This window comes from Eutrigla gurnardus (genome assembly GCF_963514095.1).
Source record: "Eutrigla gurnardus genome assembly, chromosome: 9".
Taxonomy (NCBI): Eukaryota; Metazoa; Chordata; class Actinopteri; order Perciformes; family Triglidae; genus Eutrigla; species Eutrigla gurnardus.
Genome location: NC_139923.1, coordinates 16,848,846 through 16,863,271, shown reverse-complemented (window position 1 = coordinate 16,863,271; position 14,426 = coordinate 16,848,846). Strand labels below are relative to the sequence as shown.

Sequence of the window (14,426 nt, the reverse complement as noted above, 5' to 3'; positions counted from 1 at the left end):
TGAAACTTGAAAGAGAAAATCCAAACAGTGTCACATCTACAACAAAAAATGTCAATAGAAATATCTTAAATCATTTCAACAGCAAAATCAATTTCTCTCCAGTTGAGCCAAGTAATCAATGCCGATAATTGGCTGTCACCATCTTCGATGTTTGCATCAATGTTTGCATCAAGAGAAGGAAGTGACCATATTTGGACTGTGAAGGAGCAACGGGTGGATCTTGCAGAATGGCACCCCGAGCAGAAACCTTACTTGTTCCATCTGGATTCTGGTATGAAGCTGCTAACAAAGTTAGCTTCGTAATAAAAAGTCAACTATACAGATAATCGTTAAAGTCTACAAGGACAGCCTTCTTTCACCTGCGTAACATTACTAAAATCAGGCCAATGTTGTCTCAAAAAGATACAGAAAAACTAGTCCATGCATTTGTTACCTTGAGGCTGGATTATTGCAATTCCTTACTATCAGGCTGTTCCAATAAATCCCTTAAATCTCTCCAGCTGGTCCAGAATGCTGCAGCTCGTGTTCTGACTAAACTAGAAAAAGGGATCACATTTCTCCCATATTAGCTTATCTGCACTGCCTCCTTGTAAAATCCAGAATAGAATTTAAACATCCTTCTCCTCACTTACAAGGCTCTAAATAGTCAGGCACCATCATATCTCAAAGAGCTCATTAAACCCTACTGTCCTGCTAGAGCACTACACTCTCAGAATAGAGGGTTCATTTTCGTTCCTGGTCTCCATGAGTAGACCAGTTGCTCGACAACCGGGTGGTGGTGGAGGAGGGGGGAGACTGGACCTGGACCGGGAGAAGCATCGTGGCTCTTTGGAGCCCGCTCTCAAATCATGTCCGAGTTTTTCTACCCTGCTTTTCTAGCCCTGTTCTCTGGCGCCATTAACAAATTACATTCTACTGTTTTTAGCCAGAAGCCCAGGTCAATCAGATACCACATCACCTTCCACTGGATGTGCAATGAGCTTATTGAGTGTAATTAGCTACATTTAGAATGCCAAATCCATATCTCCAGTTACTTTGGTGAGAGTAACTTAAAAGTAATGCAATAGTAGTGTAATGCTTTACATTTCCAATACAGTAATATTAAAATGTAACAAATCCCTTTGAAATAACAGTAACAAGGAATAGATAATGCATTATGATTTTGAAGTAACTCAGTAACTGAAGCCTGAACACTGATGACAACTCGGAAATCACGGCTTAATCTCTTATCTAGGTTTTGTGCAATAGCCCCCAGATGTATCTTCTGACATCATTTAACAGGTAATCAGGTGACCTTTTATGATGTCAGCACGATCTGGGATGAGGAGGTGTAAGGGCTTCATGTTGCCTGACCAGGTCCACTACAACTCTGTGTTCGAACAAACACTAAGCCAATTTTGCGTGCGGTGCAATTGCATACACTGGCGCCCCAAACAAATGTTGTCTCCTGTGTCTGTGGTCCCCCAAAGGTCTATAATAGTAGCTTACATGAGTCCAGACTATATGCAGAAACCACAGACTGTCTGTGGTCCTCCAGAGCTCTTCGATAGCAGCTCACATTAGTCCGGAGACCAGACCAGACGTTTACAGATGGAAGCTCCCCCTCCTCTACGGTCAACAAACTGACAAATGATCCAAGCCATAATTCGCTTGATACAGTACAAACCAGCTGCTCACCATCCGGTGTTGAACTCCACATGAGCATCGAACAGAGCGACGACAGGAGAGGAGGCGGCTCTCCATCCGCTGACTCTGGATCTAATCAGACCTTCCTGCTTGTCATGGCGGACAACCTTGATGAATCCGGGGCCGTGCTGAACGTTGGTCTCCTCCACAAACCTCTGGAGGTGATCTTTGAGCTCCACTGGAGAGACACACACAAATTTGCCTGTAAACATTAATGTTACTATCTTTGACTTTTGCTGCCACATGCTACTAAGTGAACCGACAAAGAGACACCAGGACGGATCAGCACATCGAGGGACAGGTGAGGAAACACAAGGGCAGGTGATTGGGAGAATGAGAGGAAAGGCTGATGAGACAAACACACACAGCTGGGGACACAGAAAGAGAGAGGGAAACTAACTAGGAAATAAAGTAAAAAAACACATGACAGCAGGACTACAAACTCTCTCCAATACTTCATACTTCATAGTTAATTTATGGATTTACTGAAGTCATTGAAGAAAACATCACCTCAGAAATAAAAACCTACCGACCAACTCAACTACAAAAACAGAGAAGTTCTTCCAACAGTGGTGCGATGGATCAACAGGCTGTGAAATGTTCAATGTGTATGTATGTAGAAATACTCATTTACACTGATTCATTGTGTTGCTATGGAAACAGTTGATGTAAGAGGGTTGTAGGGTATCATATTAACAACTAAAAACCAGTATGCTGTTAGATAATCAACCCACATATATAATAATAATAATAATAGGATCCACACACATGTTTTGTCAACGTGTTGAGATTTGGCATTGTGGGGTTTCTATGAATGATTGTATGTGTGGCCTAAACACAGTCAGGTAGACAGAAAGGCTGGCAGACAGACAGGCAGACAGACAGCGGAACAGCCATCTTCATTTGCTCGTTGTGATTTTTTCTGTGTTGTAATCCTGCCTGCAGGCTACAGCAGCTGCCTTCCTTCTCTACTCATTATTCCCATCAGCCTGGATCCTCCAGCCTCTGTTTCCCTTTAATGAGCCACAGTCTGCTGCTGACCTGGAACAGGGATCGGCTCATTTCAAACTGCAGATTTGAACAGCACCTTATTGTGGTACATGTGAGATTACTTTCAGACATTAAATCAAGCAATTAGCCAATTAATATTTAGAAGTCTGGGCCACTGTGAAATCTGTTTTTAATCAAACGTAGCCGAGACATGAATCAGGTGACCTCTCAGGTGGCCTGATCTCATGTGTAGTTCAAGGTGTGACTCATATTCTTTTGGCCTACTTATTGGTAATTAACTGTATGATGACGGGAGCATCATCTAGAGTGTGGATTAGAATTAAAAACTAAACACTGATGCTGATGGAAAAGTCATTATTAATGGAGGTATTTTGGTACTTTACATAAACATTGGACAAATTAAAAATGCGACCTGCTGGCACCAGATGCAAAGTGATTACAGTTCATCCTGGACATGAATACCTGCACCAAGTTTATGTTTCCCAACAACAAATCATTTCATTAAATATTTGTTTGATAGAATGGTCAGCTTTAATTTTAATTTGACTAAGTTATGATGTGGAGATTTGGGAAAATAATTCAAACTATTGTCATTGTGACATGAATGGTGGTTTCCATTGCTCAGTGACCTCTGACCTTTATGATTACCACCACTGATTGTATTTACTCCTCTGCTGGTCTTGTATAATGAAGGGATTGCATTAATGGATTGCATTTCATCAAACCTGAGTTGACCCTCATTTGTCATAAATACACCATGTACTATGCAACGGTAATGATTATCTTCCATTCATTATAAATCACCACCCACAAAGAAAAGGCATTAATCGTATTCCAGTGACAGTTGTAATGCATTATGAGGGAATCATTTCAGGTAAGTGTTGAATCAATTGCTCCTCTAATCTCCATTCAAGCCTGTGCAGGTACACGATAAACTCTGATATTCCTGTATAATGTATACTACTGTATTACTGAGCTGACTGAACACAGCTGACTGTTTCTCTTCAAGGTAATTCTAGATTTGACAGCAGCATTGAAATAATTTCCATAGTATATCATGCAATTATTAACACAATCTGTAACAAGCTACAGCTGCAATACAAGTGATATGTTTTCATACAACAATGGAAAATAAATATACTTTTGTGGGTATCAAATATACTTACCTTTTCAATAGTACATTGCAAATATACTAACAAATACGTTTTTCTGGAAATACATATATATAAATACTGTGCATCATACTTTTTTTGCTAGAGCTCATCAGTTATTTTATGTCAGAAAATTTAATTTATTCATTGCTGTTGATGTTATGAGGATTTTAAGTAATATAACAGTGTTTCTGAATAGAATCACCTACCCAACCTTTAAGTGAATGGTATGCATTGCTAAAGTGTACTTATCTCAACTTTATTGTTAAATTAATCAACTAATTAGAATAAGCCAGTTGTATAATTGATGATACTGTCACTACAACAAGAAATAAATATTAATGATTATTAATGACATGTTGCTTATATATTAGCAAGACACTCAATACAGTTTATAATACTTGGAACAAAAACAAAGCAAAATTGAATTAATCAAGCATGTATATTCAAGCATATAAAAGTACACTAAATACACTTTAAAATATGTTTTTATACAATTGAAATCAAGCTAAAATATTATTTTACAAAGTACTACAAAATTAGTTGTTCCCAAAAAGCTAAAACTACAAGTTAACTGATCCTAAACACACTTGAAGTATTCTGATGTTTAAGGTGTCTGCAAGTAACCAGTCTATCACAGGGCTGACATGTAGAGACAGACAGGTAACCTCTAAGATCTGAGTCAGGAGGTGCCATTTCGGATGGATGGAGCTCTGTGACAGCTCTGTGTTTGAGGCTAAGCGTTAAATTAGGAAAGGCGGGCATGATAAAAACATATGAAAAAGGATTCTCACGGCTGTTGCTGTGGTCGTCTACCAGTATGATCTCTCTAAGCAGCTGTGGTGGAGTCCTCAGTATGACTGTATGGACGGAGCGCAGCAACACCGACAAGGCCTCATTCACGAAGATGAAGATGACGCTGAGCTGAGGAAGATCTGATGAATATGACATGTTTCTGCACCTGGAAGAGGATGGTCAGAACGAAAGCTTTCACCAAAGCTACTGTAACACCTTCAAGATTTTATCAACAACGTTGTTCCACATATAATCATACACGATCAATCACATCAATTGGCTGACTGACCCGTCCGGTCGTAGGTCTGCGATCGGCCGCGTGAGGGAGATGCGGTCACTAAGGTAGCCATTGTAGCCATAATAACGGAACTTCCTGAGGGCGACTCTTCGACTCTCTGGGCCCAGGTCGTGACCCCAGGAGTGGAACAGTGAGGAGGCGGAGTCTGAGGCAGATGAGGAGGCAGCGTCTTCGCTGTCCTTCTGAGGGGTCTCTGTGGACAGACAAATATACATTTATATTTGAGTAATTCAAATATATATATATACAATTTCAATAGTGTATTACATTTCTGGAAATATATTGATAGTATACTTACAGTATTTATGATACTTTTAAGTATTTTTCATCATAAAACGTATTATTGTTATTGTTGTCTTATTGTTAAACATATTTAGGTATTCATTAAAAATGATTATTGTAATGCACTGAAACAATTTTTTTAATTAATTCATTAAATTGAACAAGCCAGAAGGAGCATACTATTAAAAAACAAGGATATATGAATGCTATTTTGCTGATATGTTAGCAAGACACTCACATTATAAATATACTCATAACACAAAAAGTTAAAACGACCATGTATACTTGAAGTTGTTTCATTTTAGCGCATAAAGTCCACTAAATACACTTTAAATTGTGCTTTCCTACAATTTAAATTCAACAAAAATACACTTAGTACGAAATGAGTCGTTTCAAAATAACAAACTTCAGGTAAACTGATCATTAACACAATTGAAGTAAACTAAAATTGAATACACTTAGTATGTTCATTTTTCAGCAGGAAGAGGTTAACGAAACATTTTAATATGTTCAAGTTTTGATGATATAAGAAATGTAATGACAAGAAGGATCATTTCAGAAGCACAGGTCACAAATGTTATTTTGGTTGTTATTACAACTAATTCACACTGGCAGCCACACTGGTTTAATCAATTTCTTCAAATTTCAGTTGCCAACTGAACTGTTGTGAATGCCTTCTCTCCTTCTTGACCCGGATAGGTTTTTTGATTTGTTTGAAGAGCAGTCCTTCACACATTGACAATGGCATGCTTACTTCCCTCCAAAGTCCCCTCAGAGCTCATAAGCAGCTCCGTAAAAGCACTGCAAATGATATGCTGTTACACTTTTTAGTTCTCAATGGTATATCCGCAAATATGATATCTGCAAAAACAGGAGCCATTTATATTCTGATGCTTTTAGTTAATGCACGGTGCTTTTCAGCTCTGGACAGCAGGAATACGACTGTGTCCTTTCAATGGTGTCATCACACAGAAGCTCCACCTCTGTAGGCTTCTGGCTGTTGACAGCGGTGGTGTGTTGTATCCTCATGAGCACTGTTCCCAACATATTTCATTATTCACTTAGTCAGACAAAGCTACTACAGCATGGCTGTAGGACATAGTGTCCCTCTGTAGGAGAATGTGTGTGTGTGTTGTACTGAGTATGTGATGCCAAGTCTGTGTGTGTGTGTGTGTGTGTGTGTGTGTGTGTGTGTGTGTCTGTGTATGTGTGTGTGTGTGTTTTAGAGTGGTCTCACAGCAACAATCTAATTAAACCAAGTAATGATAGTCTCAGGACGATTTTGAATGGACTGAAGGTGAGTAAGGCCAACAAACGGACAACGTTTATGACCTTGAAGGATGTTTCCTTCCTTCTAGATAAACTCTCGAACTGCTCACCACAAATGCTCTGACAACAGAAACAATAAAATGTCTCATGTTGGGAACGAACAGATGGATTGCGCAGAAAAAAACCCTGCATTCACTTCAATCATTCAAGGATATTCTTCCCTTGAAGAGGAACAATAAAAGGTAGAAGGAATGACTTTGTGGATTGAATAAACGGAAAGTTTGCTCTCAGGACTGAATATTTACACCATGAACCTTTTCGCCTTTGATATTCTCTGGGCCCCCCTTTTCTCTTAAACACCACAGTGGAACGTGACCTTTTTGACACCTCCTCTTCACAAACTAGTGACAATCAGGAAAACCAGATGGGAGTTGAACTAAACTGAAAATAAGGTGAACTATGTCTAAACACTTCAGTAATAGGTAACTCACATTTTCTGATAAACTGGTGGAAGTCCTGTCTCCGTTAGTTAGACGATAAAGAAGATAGGACATTTATAGATTGAATCATCTTGTTTCATGAAGCAATACTGCCCTTCTGTGGCCAGAGGTAACACATATTCGCTCATTAATCTTTAAGTATAACACGGGTTGAATAAATAATACATATTTTATATTTGTATTTACCAAACTTGTTTATACTAACTTGATAGTTCTGTATTATTGTGTGTCGAATCATATTTCCTTATAACTCAACGAATGAGATTGTGAGTAATGTTAAGTATTCAAAATGTCTAAACTTATGTTTCATTTGTTTTGTTGTGTTATACTGTCCGAGGATTATGTATAACATATAACGTAAAAAAGTATGTAGTTTTTGACCATAGTGGTGAGGGTGTGTGTCCATCATGTGTAGTATATACAATTCTATAATTATTAAGAAAATCAGTACGGGGGTCTCCTGAGACCAGCTCGCGCTGACATCCTCTAGACCACGAACAAGTTTATTACAAGTTAGCGTTAGCTGACTGTCCAGCTTTCTACGCCATCATCATGGACCGCAGCAGAACTACCTAAAGGCATCGCTCTCTGGTTTGACCTCTTGGACCTCAGTATCAGACAGAGCTATAATAATTGATTAGTGAAGTAGTTGATCCCTGATCATATATGTTGACTTGCATCCTGGTTTATAGAAGACAATATACTCGCTACCATTGATTCTGTGTTATTTCATATTAGTTCAAGTATGACTCATGTACTCACTTGGTTAAATCTGGATATTTCTTCTGAGTAGAAACAAAGATCAATACATCGAGGGTCTACAATTCAGATTGAGATTGATTCATCAATCGTTAATGATTCGTTCCTGACTGATTAATAATTTTCATCAAATCTAACTTCCTGTTTACACAGGTGGTGCCCCAAATTTTAAATAAGTGCAGGTATTAATATAAATATAAATATTTGTGAATAATAATGAATAAACCCCCACAAAATATTTGATAATGTCTCAAGAAACATCGATTGACGCATCAAATAATTGAGGCCTTTTATTTGGACCTTTGGATTTCAATGTACATTAATGTTGTGTTCACACCAAATACAAAGTGAATTTTCGACTTGCATTACTCATGCAAGTCTGACCTTGGGATCATTTGTGTTTATTCGTGTCACTCGCCAGTCCCAGATACACCAGCAAACCAAACGCTGTCCGGTCCTGTTTGATCAGATCAGACCACCATATCAAAGCAGCTCAGTTGGGTTCTGATTGACAGGTGATTGTGTACTTATTGTAAGTCGCTTTGGACAAAAGCGTCCACTAAATGACCTAAATGTAAATGTAAATGTAAATGTAAATGATTGGCAGAGATGAAGTGTTGGATGCTGGAGACTATTTAGTTCTCATATCTCCTGTCATTCCCTCCAATCACACGCCTACTCATAATCTCATTGCTGTCATTGTGTGGGGCTATCAATGATGTTATCAGCTGTTGTCATCAGCTGGTCTGTTCTCTCTCTTAATTTATTATCTCAGTAAACATTGTAAACATGAGTTTATGGTTTCAATCTCTTCATGTCTTGTTCAATCCAGCATGATGTTCATTTAGTCAGTTATGGTCCATTTAGAGTCAAACAGACCAGAAAGCATGGGGTGCTTTTGTGCTACCACGGCATCGCTACCACACTACCAATGCAATAAGCTACGAAGACTAGGCTGAAAAGTGAAGCCAAAGCTGAAGTGCCTTACACTTGCATTGTCTCTCACTGGCCATTAGGGGACAGAAAAAAAGAAGTCTGACTGCATGATAGTCTATGGCTACGTCTAAAATAAGCTTTGTGTTTGGTGTGAACACACCTTAAGATGTGGAAGGTTCCCTTTTAAAGACCTATAATTTAGTTTGTAGTACTTTTGCTATATTCTGTTTTTCTTTTTGCATGTCACTTCTTTTTGCAAATACTGTCTGTGCTTTCATTTGCTGCTGCATTGATGTTCACCATTTCAAACATCGGTATACATGGAATTCATTTGATTGTCACAATCCTTCTCGTTTACTAACGCATAGGTTTTCTTACTCTTTCAATTGTAGTATTCAGAGCTGGCTTTTTCTTGGTGGTTTACTATTAGCTAGGTATTTCTCAAATGTGGTGATTTAACAACATCCTCTAAATATTTAAATCCTAATAGAGATGTTTCCTTTTCTGATCTGGCCCTTCGTCCAAGGCATTATAGTCTACGTCTTAAGCAGGATGGTGTTCTGTCATCGTGGCTCACACAGACTCTCTTTTTTGCCCCTTTAAATCTTTAATTAACTATTTACGATTGAGACTCATTACTTGTTCAATTATTTCTTACCCCAGCTACCCTTCATCTGTCAGAATCTTGGCTTGAGTAAATCCTCAGCAGTAAATCCTGGCAACCTAACACTTCGGCATTATTCTTTTAGAAGAGGGAGCCCTGCTTCTGCTGCCAACCACGGTATTTTATCTACCTGCCTGCAACAAAGAGGCCGCTGGTCAACCCCCTGTTACACCTCTTATACATCAACAATATCCTCACAAATGAAAGACCTGTAAAGTCTACATTCTTTGAGTGAGTCCTGTATATTACTGATAGTGGTTATTTCACATATTACTGATAGTGGTTATTTCACATGTTCACCATACTAAAGTCCAAATATGGTCACATCCTTCACTGGTTGCAGAAATTCCAAGATGGCAAGGACAAGATGCTGAACGCAAGGCTACACAACCGCAGTCCACAAACCAATGGGTGACCATGACGACGTCCACTTATATACACTCTATAGTCAGGACCCAGGATTGGGTTGCCAAATAAATAGTAGAATTTCTTCCATGTGATTTAAATCAACTTTTATATCTGCAGTTGACGTTTACGAGGGAGCTTGAATGTTCCTGTTTGTCTCATAATTGTACCTTTTTACACTGTGATGACTGGCGGCTGCGTCACTGACCTGCAGCAACAGTGCTCATTCCTCCTCCGGGTCCGCGCGCGCGCGCGCGAACACACACGCACACACACACACACACACGCGCGCGCACACACGCAAACACTGCGAACGTGTCACTGGCTGTGGGCTGCGCACACAGATCATTCATCTCTTTTCCCCGCATCAATAGCGCATCGTGGGTGCACACATGTTTGATTTACTTTCTTTGGACGCATACACGCACATACACACGTTCAAACTCACCATGCACTCAGGACGCTACTGCTCATTCCGGAGTGCGACGGACGAAACAGAGTCGAAACAGACACGCCCGCTAAATAGGACACACTCGCGCACTATTTTGGGTCATGTGACGAATCATTTGAAATATTATTGGTATTTGTGTGAAAATGTATGTTTTTTTCTTGGGTGGAAAAAGGTAAAGCAATATTGTGTAAAATATATAAATTCTTAAAGGGCCGTTAATATCTTCTCTGCTGAGAAGATATTGTTAACAGTATTTTGTGTGGGATACGCCCAGAGGGGCTAACCCTTTAAAGGGGGGGGGCATCTTGGCCATCCAGAGGAGTTTGATGTGCTTTCGCTGGAGGCCTACACGACGATGGATGAGGAGCAGGCCACTGTTACAGTGTTAAATCCCACCGAGACCTACCACCGCCTGAAGGGTCTCTACCGACGCCGGATTCGGCAGCACACCAAGGAGGAGGTCAGCAAAGTCGTCATTCTGGAGCAACTACTCCTGGTACTCCCCACTGAGGGGAAGGAGACGGGTTCACTGCTGCCAAGCTGGCCTTGCAACATCTCAATGCTCCGAGAGGAGGACCAGCTGCACGCCTCAACACTGCTACCTACTTTCCAGCCACCTCAACACAGGCCTGCAAGGAGATAGACCTACCAGGAGCCACCAGGTAACCCCAGCTCTGCCCTGAACCAACGTGGACTCGGTAAGGACTTGGGTTTGTTACTATTGTCAGCAGCCAGGCCACAATGCAAATGTAAGATGAAAGGCATTCACGTACATTCTGTTTGTTAAACTAAATATGTTTTTACTGCGTTCATGCTGCTGCTTCATCAGCCTCATCAGTGCTGGATCTTGATTAGGGAGTAAAAACTCCAGTTCTGCTGAGTCAGCATTAAGGATAATTCCAGCATCTACTTCTTCTATTTGCAAAGTTTTCACCTTGTAATGCGACCTCAATTCAGCTTCCAAAGGCTCAACACAAAATACTCTCCATACAGTAAGTCCACATTCAAGGACCCTAATTCAGAGAAATATATTTAAAAAAAAAACATAAAACATAACCCAGAGTTTACTGCTATTTAAGCAGCCCCATGAATTTATACAAAGATGCACATCAACAGTTGAAACTGATCAAGACCTTAAATGGGACATGAGCCTGATTTGGATCCGAAAACACTGAATCAAACTGCTGCGCCTCCTCCATGTACTTTCAAGTTGTTCATCAGATCCACATTGAAACACTCGCTGCCGCTTTGCAAGAATCTATCCCAGCAGGCTTTGCACTTGTAACACAAACACACACCCACTCACACCCGAGGATTTGAAAGAATTTGGATTCGTGGAGAGAATCTCATTTGCTCTTCAAGCCCTGCAACATTATCTCCCTCCGAAAGCTTTTTGCGTTCCAATATTTAAAGAGGCAAAAGGGAAAACACAGGAAACTCATTTGCCTTTTGTAGTGAAGCGGCACCCGTCACTTTGCACGCCGGTGTCTCTTCCTATCGCAGCAAGCAACCACAGGAATGGTTCACCTGTTTGCAGTGTGTTTGATTGCGTTGCAACAAGCGAGATCATACAACAGTTGTTTGTGAAATATTGTTTGCGGCAGTAACATATGAACCCGTCTGCACTTCCTCTCAGTAACAGGATGTAGTTCTGGAAGTGATGCACTGCTGTTTCTTCCTGTCCAGACCTGCAGCCAGTAATCCAGTTTGTGCATCTATGGGTACACTGCTAACATGTTTACACCCCATGAATTACCTCAATGGTGGTCCCAAAGGTGAGTTCACACCAAATGTGAATATTTGGCTCGGCACGATGGACTTCAACATGTACAAAACAGCAATAGTGGTGATTTCAGCCATAATGGGGACTATGATGTTAAGCCCCACCTCCTCTCTGATGCTAAGCCCCGCCTCTTCTATGGCACCTCCTCAAAATTCGCCTCTAGGAATGATACCAAAACATGAGACCGTTGTCAGGTTGTGTAGCTCATTTGTGAAAGCAGTTGGACACACAGCAGTGAGACATTTAGACTTCTATGCAAGCTTGAGTATCGAAGCTTGGACTCTTTTGGTAACGTCATCTTGTTGCTGACTCAGCAGAATGAGTTCATCTCCAACACAAAGCAACACATTAAAGATCAGACAGACAGGTTCGATTAGAAACACACTAACAAGCAGGCACTTCATGACTAAGTGACTATGGGGCAAGAAAAAATGTCCAAAAGGGACCACCTGTCTCTCTCTCTGGATGTCATCCTACTGTGATGGTATGTAGGCCCACCTGTCTCTCTCTCTCTCTCTCTCTCTGGAAGTTGTCCTAATGTGATGGTATGTAGGACCACCTGTCTCTTTCTCTGGACGTAATGCTACTGTGATGGTATGTAGGACCACCTGTCTCTCTCTCTGGACGTCATGCTACTGTGATGGTATGTAGGACCACCTGTCTCTTTCTCTGGACGTCATGCTACTGTGATGGTATGTAGGACCACCTGTCTCTCTCTCTGGACATCATGCTACTTTGATGGTGTGTAGGACCACCTGTCTCTCTCTCTCTGGACGTGATCCTACTGTGATGACGGCGAAGAAAAACAAAAAATGTAGAAGAAAAACAAAACTGTACAAAAAGACAGTTTGACCAAGGTTGGACAAAAATATTTTTGCATGTTGAAGTCAAGCATTCGGGTATGTTCAGAGGAAGCCAGCTGGTGATGAAATCCTCTGTGACCTCTAACAGTTCTGGTTGGAATGCAGAGAAATCTTTATGCTAATGAATGACATTCCCCAGAACAATGCTATCCAGCATCCCTGCCTTAAAATATACATCAGCATGCGCCGCAATGAGAACCTTTAAAATATGCATCAAAACAGATTGGAATGTTTTTTTTTCTCCTCTGAACAAGCCGTTTGCATTTTCAGCAGGCCTGTTTGCTCAAACAGCACAATATGCTTGACTTATGGGGCCATAATCAGAGGAACAGAAGGGCATCATGTTCTCTCTAAACAGACCCTAGAGACTCTCTTGCTGGTGCTTCAGGAAGCCAATTCGTACTCAGCAGGGGAGAGATACATGATGCATCCATACAAACCACATCAGATCTCTGTACATTTCACAGTTGCTGTCATCGCTGCAGGAAAATCACGCAGGGGGGGCATATGGACAATAACAACAACAAATGGTAAACAGCATCAAAGATAATAATCAGAAGATTTTGCAGCTATTTGGTTGCCAAAACAACGTGCTCTTATCCCATCAGCGTTTTATCTTGATGCTGGAGGTCCACATGTAGATAATGTCAAGTGGTGACAGTTAGCTTCAACCGCTACTACTGCTACTGCTACTACAACTACTTCTATTACTACTACTACTACTAATCCTACTACTGCTCCTACTACCAGTGTTGGTAATAACACTAAAGTCAGTAACGAGTAATCTAATTAATTACTTTCCCCATCATTGCAACACCGGTGCTGTTACTGAGAATGTAAATTGGCGCGTTTCGGTTGAATGAAGCACAAGGTGTCAGGCTTTGGCCAGTGCCACACATCAGCTGCCTGGAGAGAGCTTGGGTGGGGATGATGATACCGTTGCAAATGCGATGATGATTGGCTGGGTGGGCGGATCGTGCCCTGCTCACGCTGTCTCACTGAACGCTCTGACAACCACATACAACAAGACAGCGACAATGGCGACAAGCCAGGGAAATGCAAAGGCGTTCTCGAACTGGAAGTACCGGCGCTACTTCTTGCTCATTGAAATTAAAGGCAAGAATGTTGATGTAACATGCACGCTAGGAAAAAAGACTTTATCCACATCTGCCTTACACAACTCGAATCTTAGCACCTCACATCAACACATGCTAACACGACACGTGTTGCTGCTGCTGCTAACCCAACCCCAAGCCCAAATGCAGCTAGCGTGAGCTTTATATTTTATATTTTGAATATTTAATATTGTTACTTTATGGAATATGTATGAGTAGGATAGTGGTCTGTTTATTGTGCAGTAGGCCTAATATACAGTTCCAGAGATTTGCACTATTAATGGAGAGATTTTCCTTTGTTTCTTTTTACCCAAGTTTACATTTGTGTGTCTTAAATTTGCACTTGAATTTTATTTTCAATATCTATTTTTTTATCTTTTTTTTATTTCTATGCATATCATATGACAGGCTGCAATCTATTGAGTTCAAATAAATACCAAATGTTCTAAAATACTGAT

General features: G+C 40.5%; 1 protein-coding gene across 2 annotated transcripts in view; it reads right to left on the bottom strand.

The window, feature by feature from the left end:
- LOC311018145 (polypeptide N-acetylgalactosaminyltransferase 18-like) overlaps positions 1–14,426 on the bottom strand; it is a 63,876-nt gene that overhangs the window by 25,569 nt on the left and 23,881 nt on the right. For both annotated transcript variants that reach the window (XM_084016957.1, XM_084016958.1), the window contains exons 2-4: positions 4,933–5,134; positions 4,643–4,809; positions 1,678–1,864 (exon numbers count right to left, since the gene is read on the bottom strand). In XM_084016957.1, coding sequence (XP_083873083.1) covers positions 1,678–1,864; positions 4,643–4,809; positions 4,933–5,134 — 556 coding nt within the window. The remainder of the gene's footprint in view (positions 1–1,677; positions 1,865–4,642; positions 4,810–4,932; positions 5,135–14,426) is intronic.